Source organism: Paramormyrops kingsleyae, chromosome 16, assembly GCF_048594095.1.
Source record: "Paramormyrops kingsleyae isolate MSU_618 chromosome 16, PKINGS_0.4, whole genome shotgun sequence".
In the NCBI taxonomy this organism is placed as follows: Eukaryota; Metazoa; Chordata; class Actinopteri; order Osteoglossiformes; family Mormyridae; genus Paramormyrops; species Paramormyrops kingsleyae.
The window spans coordinates 33,327,712-33,346,327 of record NC_132812.1 but is presented as its reverse complement, the minus strand read 5'-3'; the positions used below and the strand labels follow the sequence as shown (position 1 = coordinate 33,346,327).

General features: G+C 40.1%; 1 protein-coding gene across 5 annotated transcripts in view; it reads right to left on the bottom strand.

Moving 5' to 3' along the window:
• The window catches only part of LOC111843647 (unconventional myosin-XVI-like), a 118,346-nt gene that overhangs the window by 27,283 nt on the left and 72,447 nt on the right, over positions 1 to 18,616 (bottom strand). For all 5 annotated transcript variants that reach the window (XM_072700900.1, XM_072700897.1, XM_072700896.1 and 2 more), the window contains 8 exons: positions 18,038 to 18,238; positions 16,300 to 16,375; positions 15,203 to 15,375; positions 13,434 to 13,514; positions 13,121 to 13,326; positions 7,014 to 7,113; positions 4,578 to 4,674; positions 2,997 to 3,237 (listed from right to left, as the gene is read on the bottom strand). In XM_072700900.1, coding sequence (XP_072557001.1) covers positions 2,997 to 3,237; positions 4,578 to 4,674; positions 7,014 to 7,113; positions 13,121 to 13,326; positions 13,434 to 13,514; positions 15,203 to 15,375; positions 16,300 to 16,375; positions 18,038 to 18,238 — 1,175 coding nt within the window. The remainder of the gene's footprint in view (positions 1 to 2,996; positions 3,238 to 4,577; positions 4,675 to 7,013; positions 7,114 to 13,120; positions 13,327 to 13,433; positions 13,515 to 15,202; positions 15,376 to 16,299; positions 16,376 to 18,037; positions 18,239 to 18,616) is intronic.

The following is an 18,616-nucleotide window of genomic DNA, read 5'->3' as shown; positions in this document are numbered from 1 at the left end:
GATGTAACATATCTGTCGAAGATGTGTTTATGGATTTTTTTTGGGTAAATTTCTATATAGAATTTGATATTCATCCATTTGCTTCTCGTGATCTTATATTACATATATAATCAATAATCATATTCTTATTAAGAACATAAGAAATTTACAAACGAGAGGAGGCCATTCGGCCCATCAAGCTCGTTTGGGGAGAACTTAACTAATAGCTCAGTGTTGTTAAAATATTATCTAGCTCTGATTTAAATTAATCCAGGGTTTTCGCTTGCGCTACACTACCAGGAAGACTATTCCATACTCTAACTACACACTGTGTAAAGAAGTGCTTCCTCAAATTCATTTTAAAATGTTCTGCTAATTTCCACTTATGGCCACGAGTTTTAGTATTTAAACTAATATTGAAATAGCCATTTGGCTGAACAGCATCCAGACCCGTTAGAATCTTATATACCTGGATCATGTCCCCCCTTAGTCTCCTTTGCGCGACGCCAAACAGATTCAGCTCAGCTAACCTCTCCTCATAAGACATTCCTCTAAAACCAGGAATCATTCTTGTAGCTCTACGTTGCACCTTTCCAAGGCAGCAATGTCCTTCTTAATTAAGGTATGGTGACCAAACCTGCACACAATATTCTAGGTGGGGTCTTACCAAGGAATTATATAATCATAGCATCACCTCCCAGAATGCAAGATGAAAAGAAATTTTCTTTAAAAATAAATCACAAATTAGTACATTGGATATCGAAAACATTAATTCATGAACTAGGTGCCAGAATTAACATATGGAATTGTGCACAAATAGCTTATTTATTGCATTAATTGATTAATCAAATAATTGTTGATTCATTTAATCAACTTCCTATTGTAATGTAACATGCAATCTCTAGTTTTATATCTGCCTTTTAATCTAGGAGCACTATCTGTCATTTTTAAACCAAAAGAGACAGAGGACAGCTCTGATTTAGCTCTCTGCACACCACTGCGCATCAGCTTCTGATTTCAGATCCCAGGTTAAAACAAAAAACTTTGTGAGTCTGGATGAAAGATCGCTGTCATGTTTGAGGTCATTAATATGTGAGCAACACTGATGGCATTTTGCCCTCAACTGACCCCACCGACATCCTACGACAGTCACCCCACCTCCCCCACTGCCCGCCCCTTCCTGTTCATCCTGTGGCTGCCTTGGCAGATGTCTCCACTGTTTTGCCACAAAAAACAGACATGGAAGAGAGAAACTCAATGGATAATTTGCTTATACCCCAATGTTTAATTGCATTTTCTCCAGCACAGCTGCCTCATTAAACTGAAGCACCTCCTAGCTAATTAACAGGAATATCTTACTAGAGAAACAAACATAGATATGTCGATGTTTTGTACTTCTTATTATACAATTAATTAAACAGATTAAATGTTATGTGATGATGTTTGTTCAATTAGGGTGATATGTCAAAGATGAAATGCATTGACATGGAAACCTTAACTGTAACAGAGAAACAAGATGTAGTTCATTATCAATGAATCAATCAATGGGCAAATTATGAAAATAAACCAACAAAAAATAAATATATGAAAATTTTTAACTAATTGTCTAGAATGATGCCGTTCAAGAAACAGCCCATATTTCAAAGTACCAGTTAAAAAAATGATTGGATGGGATTAAATACCCACATTTGCACAGTATACTTATTGTTATGTTAGTTATCTCTCTTTTGAGATCAATGGCATATTTACAGTAAATGAAAGACTGTGTTGTGAAACGAACTGAAGGTTCTTTCTGTTCCTTCTGTTAATCCCTTATAGGAAATGGGTGCGTGTTCAGGATCTGTGCTTAGATCAGCAAAGGACAATGCATGCATGCACATTCTCTCTCTCACACACACACACACACGCACACACACACACACACACACACACACACATACTCAAGGATATAACAGTGAACAGTCCTGGCCTGGAAGCAGTAAATATCTGTCAGGCAACTGTGTTCCACTGACTGCATCAAGAGGGAAAAAACAACTATCACTTGCATCTGGGTCAGTCATCTGATAATGCCCAAGCAGACACAGCTGACTGTCAGAGTAGACGAGATACTCACATGTCGGATTGGGGGTGAGATAACTTAGTGGCACATTGTTTCAGGGCACCGTCAACTGAAAAGATGTTGTTTAGGAGGGCTAATTCAAAGATGCCACTTAACAATATGTGTAACAGAAGTACCCTGTAGTGCCCAGTGACATATTGTCCAGGGCAGGGGTGGGCAATCCTATCCGCAAAGTGCTGGGGTGGGCAATCCTATCTGCAAAGTGCTGGGGTGGGCAATCCTATCTGCAAAGGGCTGGGGTGGGCAATCCTATCCGCAAAGTGCTGGGGTGTATGCAGGTTTTTGGGGGTAATCTTTAGGTCAGCTGTTCAAAACCAGGTGTGAGAATTCTTCAGTCAATCTGTCCTCTAATTAGGGAGTTGCAGCAAAAAGCCGTGTACACACCGGCCCTTTCTGCGTAAGATTGCCCGCCCCTGGTCTAGGGCTTCATACTATACACCTTGTGTCACTGTCAGCTGTCTAGTAACAAGTCCTTGGCACAAAGTGTGTACAATTATTCTTTAATTCTTCTAAAATGTCAGCCACCAGGGTCGGAAGAGGAGTCTTGGACACACCTTGTTATTTTTTATGTGTCTTTGATTCCAAGTCACATGTTACCTTTTGTGTATTGAAGTTTGTTTTAATTTTATGGAAAAAAAAACCGAAGAAGTCTTTCTGTATGAGATAGTCTGGTGTGTTGTCATGTGTCATTTTGTAAAACTTGTAGCTCTGTACTGTACCTGTGTATATGGCAAATAAAGTTTCAATTCAATTTGATTCGATTCAATTCAATGAAATTCAATTCAATGAAATTCAGAGTAGGTCTTGACCTGGTCCACTGGTGATTGCTAGTGTTCAGTCATCATGCAGTTAAGCACAGCATCAGCTGACTGCTCATTTATTTGGTTTGGTTAGTTACCTTGTGTGGATCTCCCTGGCCTTTTCCACTAACTCCTGCGGGTCCACAAGGCGCAGGCTGGCAAGCTGCTTGCGAAGGGCACCGATCTTATGGGCAACATCGCTCTGGCTAACGGGGCCGTCGTACGCCATCTGGCTCTGCTCCTCTGACCCGCATGAGAAGTTCTGGGAGCCGCCGGTGCTCATCTGGTGAGCCAGTGCCCTGCGCTGCATGTGCTTTCGGGCCAGCCAGCCACGCACCACTGCCATGGCAACATGCATAGTTATTACATGAAACGCACATAAGAAAACACATCACACAGCGGCACAGAACCAGCTGCACACCACTGCCATGGCAACATGCATAGTTATTACATGAAACGCACATAAGAAAACACATCACACAGCGGCACAGAACCAGCTGCACACCACTGCCATGGCAACATGCATAGTTATTACATGAAACGCACATAAGAAAACACATCACACAGCGGCACAGAACCAGCTGCACACCACTGCCATGGCAACATGCATAGTTATTACATGAAACGCACATAAGAAAACACATCACACAGCGGCACAGAACCAGCTGCACACCACTGCCATGGCAACATGCATAGTTATTACATGAAACGCACATAAGAAAACACATCACACAGCGGCACAGAACCAGCTGCACACCACTGCCATGGCAACATGCATAGTTATTACATGAAACGCACATAAGAAAACACATCACACAGCGACACAGAACCAGCTGCACACCACTGCCATGGCAACATGCATAGTTATTACATGAAACGCACATAAGAAAACACATCACACAGCGGCACAGAACCAGCTGCACACCACTGCCATGGCAACATGCATAGTTATTACATGAAACGCACATAAGAAAACACATCACACAGCAACACAGAACCATCTGCACACCACTGCCATGGCAACATGCATAGTTATTACATGCTTCAGACAGGAAAACATGCACCTGGCTGCACAATACTATTCCTAAATAACTTTACATAACATAATACAATGGAAGAGCACAGAAACCAGTGCGAAAAGCCAGTACAGTAAAAGAAACTGGTTCTTAGAAATTTGAAATTACTATCTACAATATTGATATTAATGGTTAAACACTGTGGATCCATGAAAAAGTAATAACGATTAATTTTCACTATGACATCACCTAAGACATGCCAATTCGCTTCTACAATTTTTACTACACAAACATACAATTTGCTATTACAGTAGACATTTTAATCAATGTTTAATATTTCCCATTTCATGGAAAGCATAATAAAAGCATGAATAAAAGGGCGGTGCATATTACAGGAAAAGTGACAGATAATGTAAATACAGTACATTTACATTCACCCCAAAGCCTCGGAGGGCAATATTTAACATGTGAAATGCTTAATTGCGTTGTTTGAATATCGTTATGTATTCCGTTGCTAGAAATACATTAATTTCCCTTTAATGAGGCAGCCACCAAAAGGCTGACTGATGCAGTGCTCCGTAAAGCATTTCAGTTGATAGTATGTACTGTAATTGGATTGGTCCTTAATTAAATAAATAAATAAAATCAATTAAGAGATGGTACCTTTTTGGCACATTATGATCCTTCTTTGCATCTGGTGGCACTGGTCATCAAGCTGCTTGGCTTGCCAGAACTTCAGGAACACCTTGGTCTGACCGATCTGGAAAGTGGAGAAACACCATCAGTGCCCTAATGATTTATCTTCTAAAATAAACTGGAAAACATGGATAGCAACTAAAACAGCATTTGAATTTAGAAAATCAAAAAGGAAAAAAAAAACTGGCATACTTCACAAGAACATAATTAAGTTTAATGAGAGATTCTCAATCACATTTCTCATTTCCATTGTATGCCACACCTGTGCTGATTTGTATGTGACTTCCAAGTAAAAAACAACACTCTCTAAGTTTTGAAATGAGACCAGAGTGCTGTTTCTACCGAAACTTACCTCGTGCAAATGTCCCAGAGAAAAGAACTGTCATTTGGCCAAGAGTCAACTCCATAAACATAATTATAAAGTTAATGAGAACAAGGCATGTGCTTTACTAGCTAGCCCTGTGAGACAGAAAGCCAATAGGCCAAGCGATAAAAACATTCAGATATCAGTAATATCTTCAGAGGAGGGACATGCTTATGCATCCTGCATCTTAGGAATTGAGGGTGTTATATCCTGACACACCATCTCTGTGTCGACACTTTCCCTTTGCCCCTTAGCTGCAAGCGCTGCCAAGGCTGCTGAATTGGCGTTGCGAACACCATTGTACAATCATGCACCTTTCATACTTTGACATCCCATTCGTCTTTCTTCCTGCCACTCATTTGACCTTGTGTGCAAATACAAGTGTGTGGCAGGTTTTCTGGGGTTAAGGAATCGTGTCTGGAGCCCAGGGCAGCCCTCAGAACATTCTCTGGGGCTTTTCTGTAAAAGCCCCAGAGCCGCAGAAACCTGGGGGAAGCCGGAGAGTATTATGTACGCCGTTATATATACAGGATGCCGCTGAATATTAGTATAATACCTGGCAAAAGAGTACGTGAAATCAAAAACAATAATAACAACAACGAAAACATATTTTCAGTGTTGGGCAAAGTTGGTAGAAACAAAATCTTGGTCTGGATTTGTATTTTCTGGACCTGAGATGCCAAATGCTGAATATTTTCAGTGCATTCCAATTTGGTGTTTATCAGAAAAAGGAAATGCTCAAAATTCTCTTGCATTTACGTCAGCTTCCTTTATTTTAGCTGAAGGATCTTGGGGGTACTATGGTCAACCCAGTAATACCGTAAGGAATCTTCTTTCCCCTCACTGTGACGACATCCTGCTGGGCCAAGGTTTGTCGGCTTGGCAGACAGCTTGGACAGAGGGAACAGACAGTGTGTGTCTGTTTTCTGTGCGGCTTCACGAGTGTGTATAAGACAAGGGGTAGGATTACGAAGGGAGTCTTTGCACAGTTACTGCAGCGAGAGAAAGGAGATTACAATCATGTAGCATGAGACACTGATTTCCCCAGCTGCCCTCACACACAGATAAACACAGGGCTGACTTATCGCTCGCAGGGACAGAGGGAGTGAGCCCTAGATAACAACGATAACTGCAGAGTGTGAAGCAAATGTGTGGGCTGAAAAGGCAACGGGTTTCAACATATTAAATGACATATTAAATTCACCATCCCATGTGTTTAAACCCATCTAATGTGCTTCGCATATCATAAAATAAAAAGAATTTCATGTGTGTAGGTTGCACATTGATTGTGTTAATGCTTTTTTAGAACTAATCTCCGGCCAGTGCTCTTCAATATGAAAACTGTACTAAGTCTAACTACATTGTGACTCATTTACAAAAGTGATGCTAATTTTCAATGCCCGCCAGCCTGGATAACCGCTTCTGGAGAAAGATGCATAAGCGAGTGCCAATAACAAGTAGTGTGTCACTGTTTATGGTGCATTGGCGAATGCCACTGAAATGCCTTCCACAGCCTGACATACGCTGGATGGGCTTCACAGCCGCTGTAACATCTTGATCACTGATAACTCACTACTGCACCACATCATCGTGTTTTTGCCAGTGAAGCTCTAGGGTGGGTCCCATTTTTTTTCTTCAAACCCAAAGAAATAAAACTTTATTTTATTATTTACAGACTCTCCAGCAGTAAATAAATATTTCATTAGAAGTGGAATATCAGCGTGTGAATTTTACAAAACCCCCTGTATTAAACAGGGGATAAAAAGTGCTCCCACCTGAGTTACAAAATATGGATCTTATAGTCTGAAATTGTCATTATTCTATATTTTCTATCATTTCTAGTACTTTTTTTCCTGTAAAAATGTATACATTTTATCTACATATTCTGAAGATATCAGTCTTCCCCTACATATGAAAAAGAAACAAAACCAATAATGAAGAAAAAAAAAGATTTAACCACAAACTAAGTGTTCCGGGTAAGGATGGACCTTCTGCCAAACGTACATCTTTTGGAGGGAGAAGGGTTAAAGGTCACAAACCTTCCATCCCTGGAGCTTGCAGTGCTGTAGAACATGGCGACACTTCTCCACAGAAGACATTCTCTTGTCTTTTAGAATGGTGGCAGCCAAATCCTGGTATCTAGGGTGGCACAGGAAAAAATCAGTCTGTTTGAATGGAAACCATTTTCACAAAGGCTTTTTGTGTCTGTCAGACTCAATCGGTCCGACACACAAAAGGGCAGCTGAGCAGTTCGAATAAACAAGTCACATGACATTATTTATTGCTATGCCGAACTGAAGCTCTCGATGTGTTTCTTAATTCACTTTCTTCGCTTTTTGGATGATAATCTCTAAAGTAGTGTTTCTCAACCCAGTCCTCGGGGACCACCAGACAGTCCGTGTTTTTATCCATCCAACAAAACCTTGAACTGTTTGAGGGTCCCGGGGACCGGATTGGGAAACGCCGCACTAAGGCACTAAAAAGAACAGAACAATTAAATGAAATAATCAAGCATTCTGGATGTGAGATGTGTTTTGACACTGCTAATAGTTCTGAGGAGCTAGATAGTGACCATCTTCTCTCTACCATTTTTCTCTGAGATTCTAGAACTATAAACATATTTCCAGGTCAAGTGTAACAGGAGGCCGTCCAATTAACTTGTCTTAAAATGTTAAAGGTATAATGAGGCCAAATATAGGATGGAACCAGATGAAACCAGGATCGTCATAACTGCGAGATTCCGACATGAATCCCCCATACCCAGAACAGATCTTAGCAGTGTCTGGTTTATAAGAATCAAATAGTATACTGCATACTGAATAAGAGAACATAAAGCCACAGCAGTGGAACGTGAAATGTGCTGTTAATTCGCACAATACCACATTATCCAGCAAATGTTCCACAACTAAGTAAATCATATATACACACTCAGCGGTAACTTCATTAGGAACACCTGGGTAGTACCAGTCAAGTCTCAGTTTTGCTGCCAGAACATCTTCACGATTACAAATTCGGCATGCCTCTGTTGGACTGAGCTATTATTTTAGCGTTTGTCACCATTTACAGTATTTAACAAGTCTGGCCATTGTCCTCTGACCTTTCATGATAAGGTGTTTTTACCCTCACAATTGCTGACGGACTGATTGTTTGTTTGTTTATTGCATGATGCTCTGGAAAGTAGACATTTAATTGTGTTTCAGTCCCAGGAATGAACCTCTTTCTGACATGTTGGCGCCACCACAACTGGCAGCAACAATCACATGTTCAAAATCGCTTTGATCATGCATCTTAGCCATGCTAACGCTTAGCCAGATGGTAATTAAATCTCTTGATCGTGTATTTATGCTGTATGTATTCAGTTGCAGACACATTATTCGCTGTGTGGAGAAGCAGGTTGTTTGTGTTAACAAGCAGATGTACTTCATAAACTGGCCACTCAGTGTGTGTGTGTGTGTGTGTATAGACCATTATACCACCATTAACATATATTAACATATGTCATATTGCTTTTCATTAGAAGAAGGACCTTGTAGATTACATTCTAATTATCTGAAAATCTATTATTTCCCTCTAAATTTCTCAGGGAAAGTAGACTGATGGCTCAATTCACGACAGGGCTGGAGGCTATTAAAAGTGTATCCACATCCTTCATGTTCCTCCTAGTACCAAATAATTTAGTTTGGACTTTAATAACCTCTTAAAGGGACACCAACTCATATTTTCTATTTGGGATATTGATAAGTTCCTCATGTTCCCCTAAATAACTTCAGGAGTCCTCATTTGTCCCAGTGTGAGGAGTACACCCAGACAACTAGTATACAGGGATATCGATGACATTTTTTTTAGACTGCATCGTAAGCTCTTTAAGATGTATTCCTGTGTTGAAATGCACTGTGTTCGGTATCAAGTGTCAAGCATGCATGTTACTGACTTGTTTTGTGATCTTTTCGTAACCCAACTCCAAATAGCGTTGTGGAGGCAAAGGTGCACCGCATACCCCACCACCCTGCCCCCAGGAGTCAAAAGGAGGAAGACTCTCAGACGAGAGTCCAACAACGTCATTTATTGGACTTTGTTATGGAAAACGAAGATATCTTTAAACTCATCAGACTGCATGAGCATTGACTCAAATGATGTTAAGTTGACAGCTAGCTATAATATATTATATATATCTGTTATATTTCAGAAGGCTGCCTTTCCCACAAAACTACCGGAGAATATCAAATAGCACGCTTCTCATGAATAGACCTTAAATGACTTTCTTCCTTTCTTCCAAAGATCAACTGTGAACTGCGTATAGCTTTACCTGACTTGTCCTCTACAGTTTACGAAGAAGGGCATTATCTCTGCGTGTACACGAGTATGCGAACGCAACGGCAGGGAACAACAAAATCGAGCCGATGACAATCCTTCCTGCATAGATTCAAAATGGAAGTGTGATATCGCTAATCATTAGGTAGTGTCACCTAGCTAATGTGCACTGCGAGACATTAAGGGCTGAAACATGGGAATTCTATGTTGCCAAGAGTACTGAAATGCAGACACACGACTTCAAATGGAACAGAAAAATAAATACCAGAACAGAATAAATAAATACAGAAAGTGGGGCGGATACACGAGTCTTCATACATTACCCGTCAAAAGTTTTTGCATACACTGAGATTTTCTACATATGTATGTCACCCCTTTAGCATTTACTAAAAATATACTCAATATACTTTGCTAACAAACAAATTTACAGTATGTTCTCCATTTGAGTACCTTTATTGGCAAAAAAAATGTCATATCTTTGACTAATCAAAGTAACCTCCTCTAGCAGTAACAACGGCAGAGAAAATTTGAGGCATTCTTTCTACAAGGAAAATTATATAGTGCTGTTTAATGGGATGAAACAGTTAACTAGTGCATTTAAAGTTAAAGGACAACCTAGAATCTTTCCATGTTATAAAGGAAATTTTATTTGACTTAAATTTTCATTTATAGTTGTTCACTCAACTTTCCAGTGCTTAATATGAATAACAAATCTGCAGTTCATGAAATAAATGGAAAAGTGGCACAAATTTGAGGTGTGCAAAAACTTTTGACTGGTAGTGCATGTTGTGTTGATGCGTCATGTTCAATGGAAGAGTACATAGGTACGAGGAAAAGGAAGGTAAACATTGCTAATATACTTAGGACAGGAATGTGATTTATAACTCTAAGCACTTGTTCTGTTTGTTCAAGCTGAATAACAAACTAGTTAGCAGCTCAACATAGCACATGAAAACAGCACAGTGGTCTTTCAGTCACTGGAAAATATTTTCCTTCAAATACAGAAAAAACACAACAGGCTGCATAAGTGGTTGTCCTTGAGTGATATATTTACTGTAAAGCAAAAATGCTTTACTTGGGTATGATTTGACAATGAAGAAAAAAAACATTGATGTGAATTTGTTTTGACATATTACTGCAAAGTAACCCAATCTATGGCATATAAGATATACCTAAGTCCTGTATGTAACATATGTGGCTTCATAGGCATGCATGAGCCAGGTCCTAACCATTTACAGAGATTTTTAAATATTGTGCAATAAATGATTTAGAAATATCAGAGTCGGTCTTCTAGAGATATGTAGAGATGAATTCAGCAAACATGAATTTATTTTAACCAAGGGAAGGACAGACAGGACAAGACATCCAAAGCATTCATTTTAGCTTTGGCGTAATACATATACTTGTTTGAATGGGTATTAGGGGAGAAAATACCACTGCAAACAAATATAATTTTAGGATGAGGAGGAAGAATGTCCACTGTGGGTCAGTAGGCCTTGTGATGTACTTATATTAATCTTCAAAAATAACTTCATTAATCTTCATTTGTGATGTAAAACATGGGCTTCTTCAACTCCACATGCAACGTGCTCCAGAAAGATGAATAGAAGTAAATGGAAAGTCACCTCCTGGAAAAGCCAGTGCAAATCCACATGAATGTCAAATGACCTCCGCAAAGAGGAATTTACATGAACTACTCCCCGTCAGCTGACCGTCCCTGCCAAGCCCTTAACAAGGGCGTTACGTCATTGTGATGTTAACCATTCAAATACATAACAGCACAGGAAACAGACATTCAATTTACCATGCCCGATTGTGGGGATTTGTATATGCATTATGAAAGATGGCAGACCTTAGTAGGATAATGGATAATGGATACGGACATATCAAGTTGTTTGTGGAGAATAACCTTATCGGGAATGCCATCTCCGTGCCTCAAGGCGTTGGCTTCTCATGTTGTCGGAATACAAAACTCAGGAGCTATCAGTGCATCGTGCGTTCATTTCAGAATATAAATAACTTGCGTAATTTAAGAATATAGGATGGGAGCAGCAAGCACTGGGAATCTCTGGGGAAAATAAGGACTATTTATGAGACCCAATCAAGCTGTATGAGAGACTGGGATGGTAAATTGAAAGCTCCGCCTCTTCGCCTATTTTGGGAATTGAAAACTGCCATTCTAACCCTATTCTGTTGGGCTTTATCCCTGCTGTTTAAGACTTGTTTGAAACAATGTGCTCAAGGTGGTCTATATTTTATCTCTAAATTCGAAAAGAGAACAGACCCACTCCTTTAGCACTGGCAAAAGATTAATGATGTTTACTACAACTTTTTATCCTTTTGCTTTGATTGTCATCCAAGACCATAGAAGTAACGGAAGAACTATAATTCTTTCATCCGTTTCTGCATCTACCAAGGTATTGAAAGCTGTCCTATATTTCTGCAAGCTGTTCAAAAGAACAGAGTGAGAGGACTAGGAGGATCTTTTCAACACTTTGCAAGTGCCTCGTTGACACCTCAGTGCCTGTCAATGTGACATACAGCATAATCACAGTACATTCAGAGAAAATGAGCTTGGTGAAGCCCTTTCAGTTAATTTGCTCAAACCCCTATGTTCGGAACAGAGTATTCTGTTCCACCTGGACGGAAGGTGAAATAGAGATTATATGATAAGCTATGAGAGTTCCTGAGCTGCTCCAGGTCAGAATCTTAGGTTATGTTGACCTGACAAAAAACAAGAGAAAAAAACAGCTAGGCTTGCAGCTCCTGTCACTCTGAACATCACAATCCAAAAGCCAATGTGACAGAAGGGGGATTGAAATGCATACTTCCTCTGCTGCTTTTCCGCATTATCAAACCGAAACCTCCCTAGTACAAAAGCAGGTCACTCTGAACCTTTCTGAGGTTATCCTGACATCAGACCATCACACTCATGAAAGTTACATCATACTTCTACATCTTCACAGCATTTTTGGACTGACACATAGTTTGGTGACCTCTACAAAGAAGTATGTGGGAAGTTTCAAACTAATGATTACAGAAGGATATCGAACAGCAAACAGAAACATGTGACGAGGGAAATGAGCCACAACCAACAAGCTTGTTAAGGAACATTTTTCTTTTTGGGGATAATGGAAAGCAGAATGTGTGGACAGGATTTAGACTAAACATGAAAACTTAACATTCCCTGAAAAAATCAAAGGGCTGTTTGAACAAATGAAAATAAAAACTCAAATGCTTGACATAAAAGGAATGAAAAATGTCAATTGACTGCTATGGGTCTTAGTATCGGTGTCACAACTTTGATCTAAATTACTGGGGACAAAACAAATCGGGACACGTTTAATGCTTGGGAGCCAGTGCTATAGTGAAGTCACCCCACCTGAAGGCCAAGTCAAGAATCAGGTCACTAGTGGTCAGGTCACTGTCCAAGTCATTAAGTGTAAAATAGGAAAAAGTCGCCTGATTCTCAGAGACGGCTGATTATACAATGCAAATCAGCATAATTTATCAAAGCGGTCCTATCATCCATCCATCCATCCGTCCGTCCGTCCGTCCGTCCGTCCGTCCGTCCGTCCGTCCGTCCATCCATCTGTCTATCTTTCCATCTATCTGTCCCTTCTGAACAATTACACCTTGGAGGATTGCCATTGCTGTTTCTGGTTACCTTGATGTTTTCATGCATCCCAAGGATGATCACAGGTCAATGAATGACCCTTAGCCAATGTAAATGGAACAGGGTTTGCCAAATAGAAGAGAGCACATTGTGCTCACATTCGGCTCATTGATTTACAGTGTTATACATGTCACTGAATTATTTTGGGAGGCTACTCACTGGGCCAGGAAGCTGGTGAATGACAGTCGGACAGGGTATCCATAGCGGATCATCTTTACCATCTCCAGGACACCCACATGTTGAAGCTGAGAGGAAACATATTGGCTGTTGAAGAAGTCAGGCCGTTTGCTGTCGTTGGGTTTGATGCAGTGGATGAAGTGAGGGGCACAGCCTTTCAGTTTGCTGGTGATCTCAGAGAGTGAATTCTAGTCCAAAGAGGAAGACAGACAGTCATCTACCTTGTCGCAACCCCCAGGTCAATCTGACAATGACAGCAGGGACACAGACGTGCGGCCCGAGTTCTGGGGCTCACCGCCAACTGGGCTGCCACTGTCATGCGTCCGTTTTCCTCCAGCCTTTGCAGTAAGGAGGTCGTTCCATCCTTCTGCAGCAGCTTTCCGACAAGAGACAAGTTGAAAGAAACAATGGCATCAATTTCCTAAACACCTGAAGATGAAAGGAAGTCATTTGTGGTACCAAGAGACTCATTTTGTGAAGGAAGGTGATAGGGCTGGTTAATAAGGGGAGGATAAACACTTTTGGACTTATTACGCTCAAGTTTTCTGTACATATTGCACAATGTATCAAATTATACATTTTACAGTCTTCTTTCAAAATACCTACACACATACTGAATAGACCACAGGATTGAATTCTTATCGAGACTTAACTGACTCAATGGAAATTCAAATGGTACCTGAGCACACCAGTGGCTTCCTATGGCACTGATTCTCCAGCTTAGTTCTTAGGTTATCTGGAGGTTTCATTAACTGCCTTATCTAGACACTGTAAACTCATTTTGCTTTTCATAAAGAAAAGAGCTGTAATCAGATTATAATGAATCTCTTTTGAATATATTGCCATAAGCACCAGACCCCTTCTCTCCCAGAATATAAATACACACAGCACCGAGAGGAAGGTTAGGGTAACTTTCTTAGGATTCTTTTGTTCCAGTGATATATGAAGGTCTTGGGCACATAAAAGGCACAATTCTATAAATGTGAGAGTTGAGATTATGGTTCAATCCAGATATTTTTGATTTCATAATAGTGAGAATGACTACAGCATCGTGCCCCTGGCGTTAGTGAAGGCTTTCATATTTAAATTTCATTTATATAAATATGTATATCATAATCATTCGTGTACATCAGCAATGCACTTACAAAATGAGTCACTTGTCATGTAATTAAAAACCAAAAGCCCAATTACTCACATTTTTCAGGCAATAATAAAGCGACTTTTTCCCATCGGTCATCATGACATCGCACGGCCCTCATATCCCTAGGAATGTGTCATGCTTCACTTGCATGACTCGTTAAGCAAAAATAATAATAATAATAATAATAATAATAAAAACGTATTTCGGAGAATGGGAGTGGGTCCAGCAGGATGCTGTCATTTGGCAGCTGTGCTGTTCATAGGGAAGGGTCTGGATCGATAAAGACCAATGGAAAGCATGGCTAGATTAATGGTTTCTAATTTAAGTTACTTTCGAAGGCGACCTCCATCAGATAGGAGACTAAAAATAGGGACCGTGGCTATTTGTTCTGCCAGCAGGTCATATGTGAAATGTACCCATGGCAGAGCGGAAACCAGGCTTTGACACTGATTGTTTTTAGCCGCACATAATGACCTTATTATCCACCTGTGGCAAGTGTCCTGATCTGCCCTGAGCAGACCAAGAGGTGCCAATACATGTCATGGGCTTTCGTAACCTCAGCATGGGCATTGCACTCCAGCACAAAGCAGCCTTTCATAAACACTGTTATACAACTTCACAGGGTACATTGGAAAACATATATATTTTTCTTATATATATATAACAAAAGAACTTTGCTTTTAACTTATGTGTTCAATGTCTGATAGAAAACATTTTTTTTCTAAAAAGCATGTACTATTTTACTTAATTTTTGCAAGCCTTTCTTCTAAATTGCTTAATTTTGGCAAAAATCTACATTCTACAAGGATGTTGTTTGAGTCACGGTAAGGACTTTGCAGTCCAGTGAAATGATTCTGGTGTTTTTCGCACTCATTTACAATGAGAACATGGCTTTGGGTACCGCAGTGTATAAGAGATCACACCTTGCTGATGTCCCTGTACTTATCATCCAGGGCCGCACACGCCGATGTTGGCTGAGGATGAAATTGACCAGCTTTATGCCCATGAGTCTTGAAGCAGTCAGATGGTGGAAGCAGCACTCCAGTATGTGCCATCTTGTACTTGAACATTTGATTGATGAGGATGTTCTCACTGGCTGTCCAGAGAAAAGAGGGGAATAACCTGGATATACAATGGGCCCAGATGTGAGGCTGAGATCATGTGGAAATTCACATCATATGGCTATTACCAGCAACGAGGCCATTGAGAATTGGCTTATCTACCATGGAAGCTTCCGAAAAGAGCCCTTCTCCATGGGCAAACTTGAACGATGCTTTGCATAGAATCCCCTCAGGAGGACAGTGTTTGATGCAAAAATATCGGTCATGTGTGGGAGTTAATGAATTGACTCAGTGAAAGAAAATAAATTGAGACATACATGTTTAGCACTAATTAAAACAAGTGCCCAGGGTAATTATCTCTGCACATCAAAATTACAGGAGTGTTGACTATTCCGACCCTGATTCCTTTGAATCCCACCCAAGCTAAACTGACCTTTCGCTCACAAAAATGGTGCAATAAATATTCCAGCTGAAGTGCGCTCATAAAGTCCTCTTAACATTGTTGTGATGATGTTAATCAATGTGATTGATGGTTTTTTTTTTTAGCGCATCTCGAGCCACACTCTCCCTCTGTCCCACGTCATTCTCCAAATCGGCACCTGTTCCTCGATTCTTCAAGTAATATCCGAACAAACATAAGGGTGAAAGACCCTAACCCGATAAAACAGAGCCAGTGAGACAGAAAGCCTCACACATTGTTAATGAGTGAATCTGACTTCCCTATGATGTTAATTATGGTGGGCAATTAACGTCTATCCTTGTTTGCAAGTATTTTGACACAATTATGAATGTGCCCCAATCCTCGTAGCACATCAGCATTTTTTGCAATGCATGTTGCTGACACTAACAAATTTTGTGCCTGTAGACAAACATTTAACCAAATTGTTTTATATTTTTACACAACTTTAAAGAAAAGATTCAGATGTAAGAAATGAGGAATGAGGCGAAGTAAGACTTACATTTCATCACGAGGAGAAGGCTTTGGGGGAAGTTGTCCTTGTTTCTCTCAAGTAATCCTGTAAGGTCATAGGTTGTCTAGCCACCCAAGGGTAGGGAAACAAGTCACCACTTTAGACATGAAATAACACATTTTGATATAATGTACTTCTTAGCAAGGTTTTGTAGCTATTAAAACAGAACTGGGTAGCACTGACTAAACAGAGAGAGATTTATATACATATAGTAATATACATTTATAATATTTATATACATATTTGTATATAAATAAAACCCATTATTATTTTGTGACTGTGCCAACACACATATATTTATGACACTAGATGTTTTATGGGAATTGCTGACTGCTGGTAAAATACCTCACTGAAAAGTGTACTGTAGTACCATTCCAGCGAGTTAGCTCTGCTGTCAAGAAAAATGGTGGAAAATGGATTTTTATGGCCCGCACACATGGCCCAGAAAACCATGGGTGGTCAGGGAAAACTCCTCAGCAGACAATGTAAACTATTTAGTCAACAGGTATTGCCTCTAGCAGAACTGCAAAAAAGCTAAAGAGCTTCTGTCTCTCAAAATGGGAACACATATAAGCTACTGCGGTACTGTCTGGAGATATTTCACATAGCACGAGATTTCACTGATACGAATGGAGCTTGTCAACCAATCACCACACGTGGAATTTCTGCTTAGTTAGTCTGATGCTCTCAGCAGAAATGTGAGGCACCGAGGACTCAACCCCAAGATGTCCAAAATGCATGAGAGACTATGAGCAAGATAAATGTTACTGCTGAAAAATGTACGTATACAGTGCATCAAATAAATAAAAACTCTGTTTTTTAAGAATAAATAATTATTAAAACAAACTGGAAAACTCATACCTGGTCTTCTGAAGGATTCAGTCTGTGGCACATAGCATTTTATTGCTATCTCAGTAGATATAGCACCCACGGAACAGTAATAAAACTCTATGATTTACTGTGCTATGCTCTAATGTCTGCAATTCGTTATTATTAATATTTAAACAGAAAGCACGTATTTTACACTGTGTAATTTGCATGTGTTTTATGATGTCATATTTTAGCACCAAAACCTTTCAGATCTTCTGTCAGAAGCTGTATTTTGATGTGGACATGGACATCTCTGCCCAAAGAAAGAGAGTCAGGAATGTGTTCCTCAAAGAATAAGAAAAGATTCTTATATAAGCATGGATTCAATTACCTTTACCCCTCCAGATCTGTGAATTCGACTTTCACGGTTTTGGTTATCCGCAAGCTGGCCGTGAAAAATTTAATGGGGATATTTTTGGAGCTTGCGAGAGATCTCCGAAACTCACAGAAGATGCACAAACCAAAAATATATAAACAAGACTGAAAATGAATTTGATCACATAAAATCACAATATATAAAAAATATTGCTATTTAATATTTGTTAGTGTATGGGCATACTGCGTCTTTAATATTAATATTATTCACAGATTTACACATTTGCAGGGACCTTCCACGCCTAACCCTAAGCCTAACCCTAACCCTAACCCTAAGCCTAAATCAAACCCTAACCCTAACCCTCTTGAATGTGAAGGGATGACTGTATATATAAAACATTCTTTTTGCGTTTGAAAAGTTTATGATAAGTGAAAGATAAGTTCCTCTGATAATGGACAAGATAAGAAATATGTGTGAAATACTGTCAATTCAAAACAATGCTGTCTGAATGGTAGGGGCAGACAGCCACAGCGAACTCACCGTGCCGGCATAGTGAGTGACGGTGAATGTGGGCCCCTGGTTCCCCGCTGGAGGGTTGCCATTGCTGTCTTTGGGGGACAGGAGTACCCCAGCCGCACTGCCGGCATCCTGGCTGGCCTGCAGCCTCCTGTAGAAAGACAGCTCCTCTGGACAGGGGCTGCGACTCTCCGCATCAAGAACAGAGAACAGACCGTGGGGTGCCTGGGGAGAGTGGAGGAAATGGTGACAAAGAATCCCCTCACATCCCTGTGGATAACTGAGTGCTGTGTCACAGCCTGGTCACAATGACCTGAATGTACCGTACGGGCATTAACCATATCGACAGAGATGGGAACTTCAGGAGCTCATAAAGAACATTTAGACAATTTATATCCTGAGCCCCCAGACCATGCAATGCCCATACCAAGATATAAAGGGGAATCATTGTGTCATTATATAGCATGCAGTTACTGAATTCTCTCATATTGTGCATTATAGAGTCATTCCTCTATAAAAGGGCAATAAAATTGTCATTTCTCATAAATTATATCCCATGATAACCATGAAATATGTCTAAAAACCTGCACTTTTATATGATAA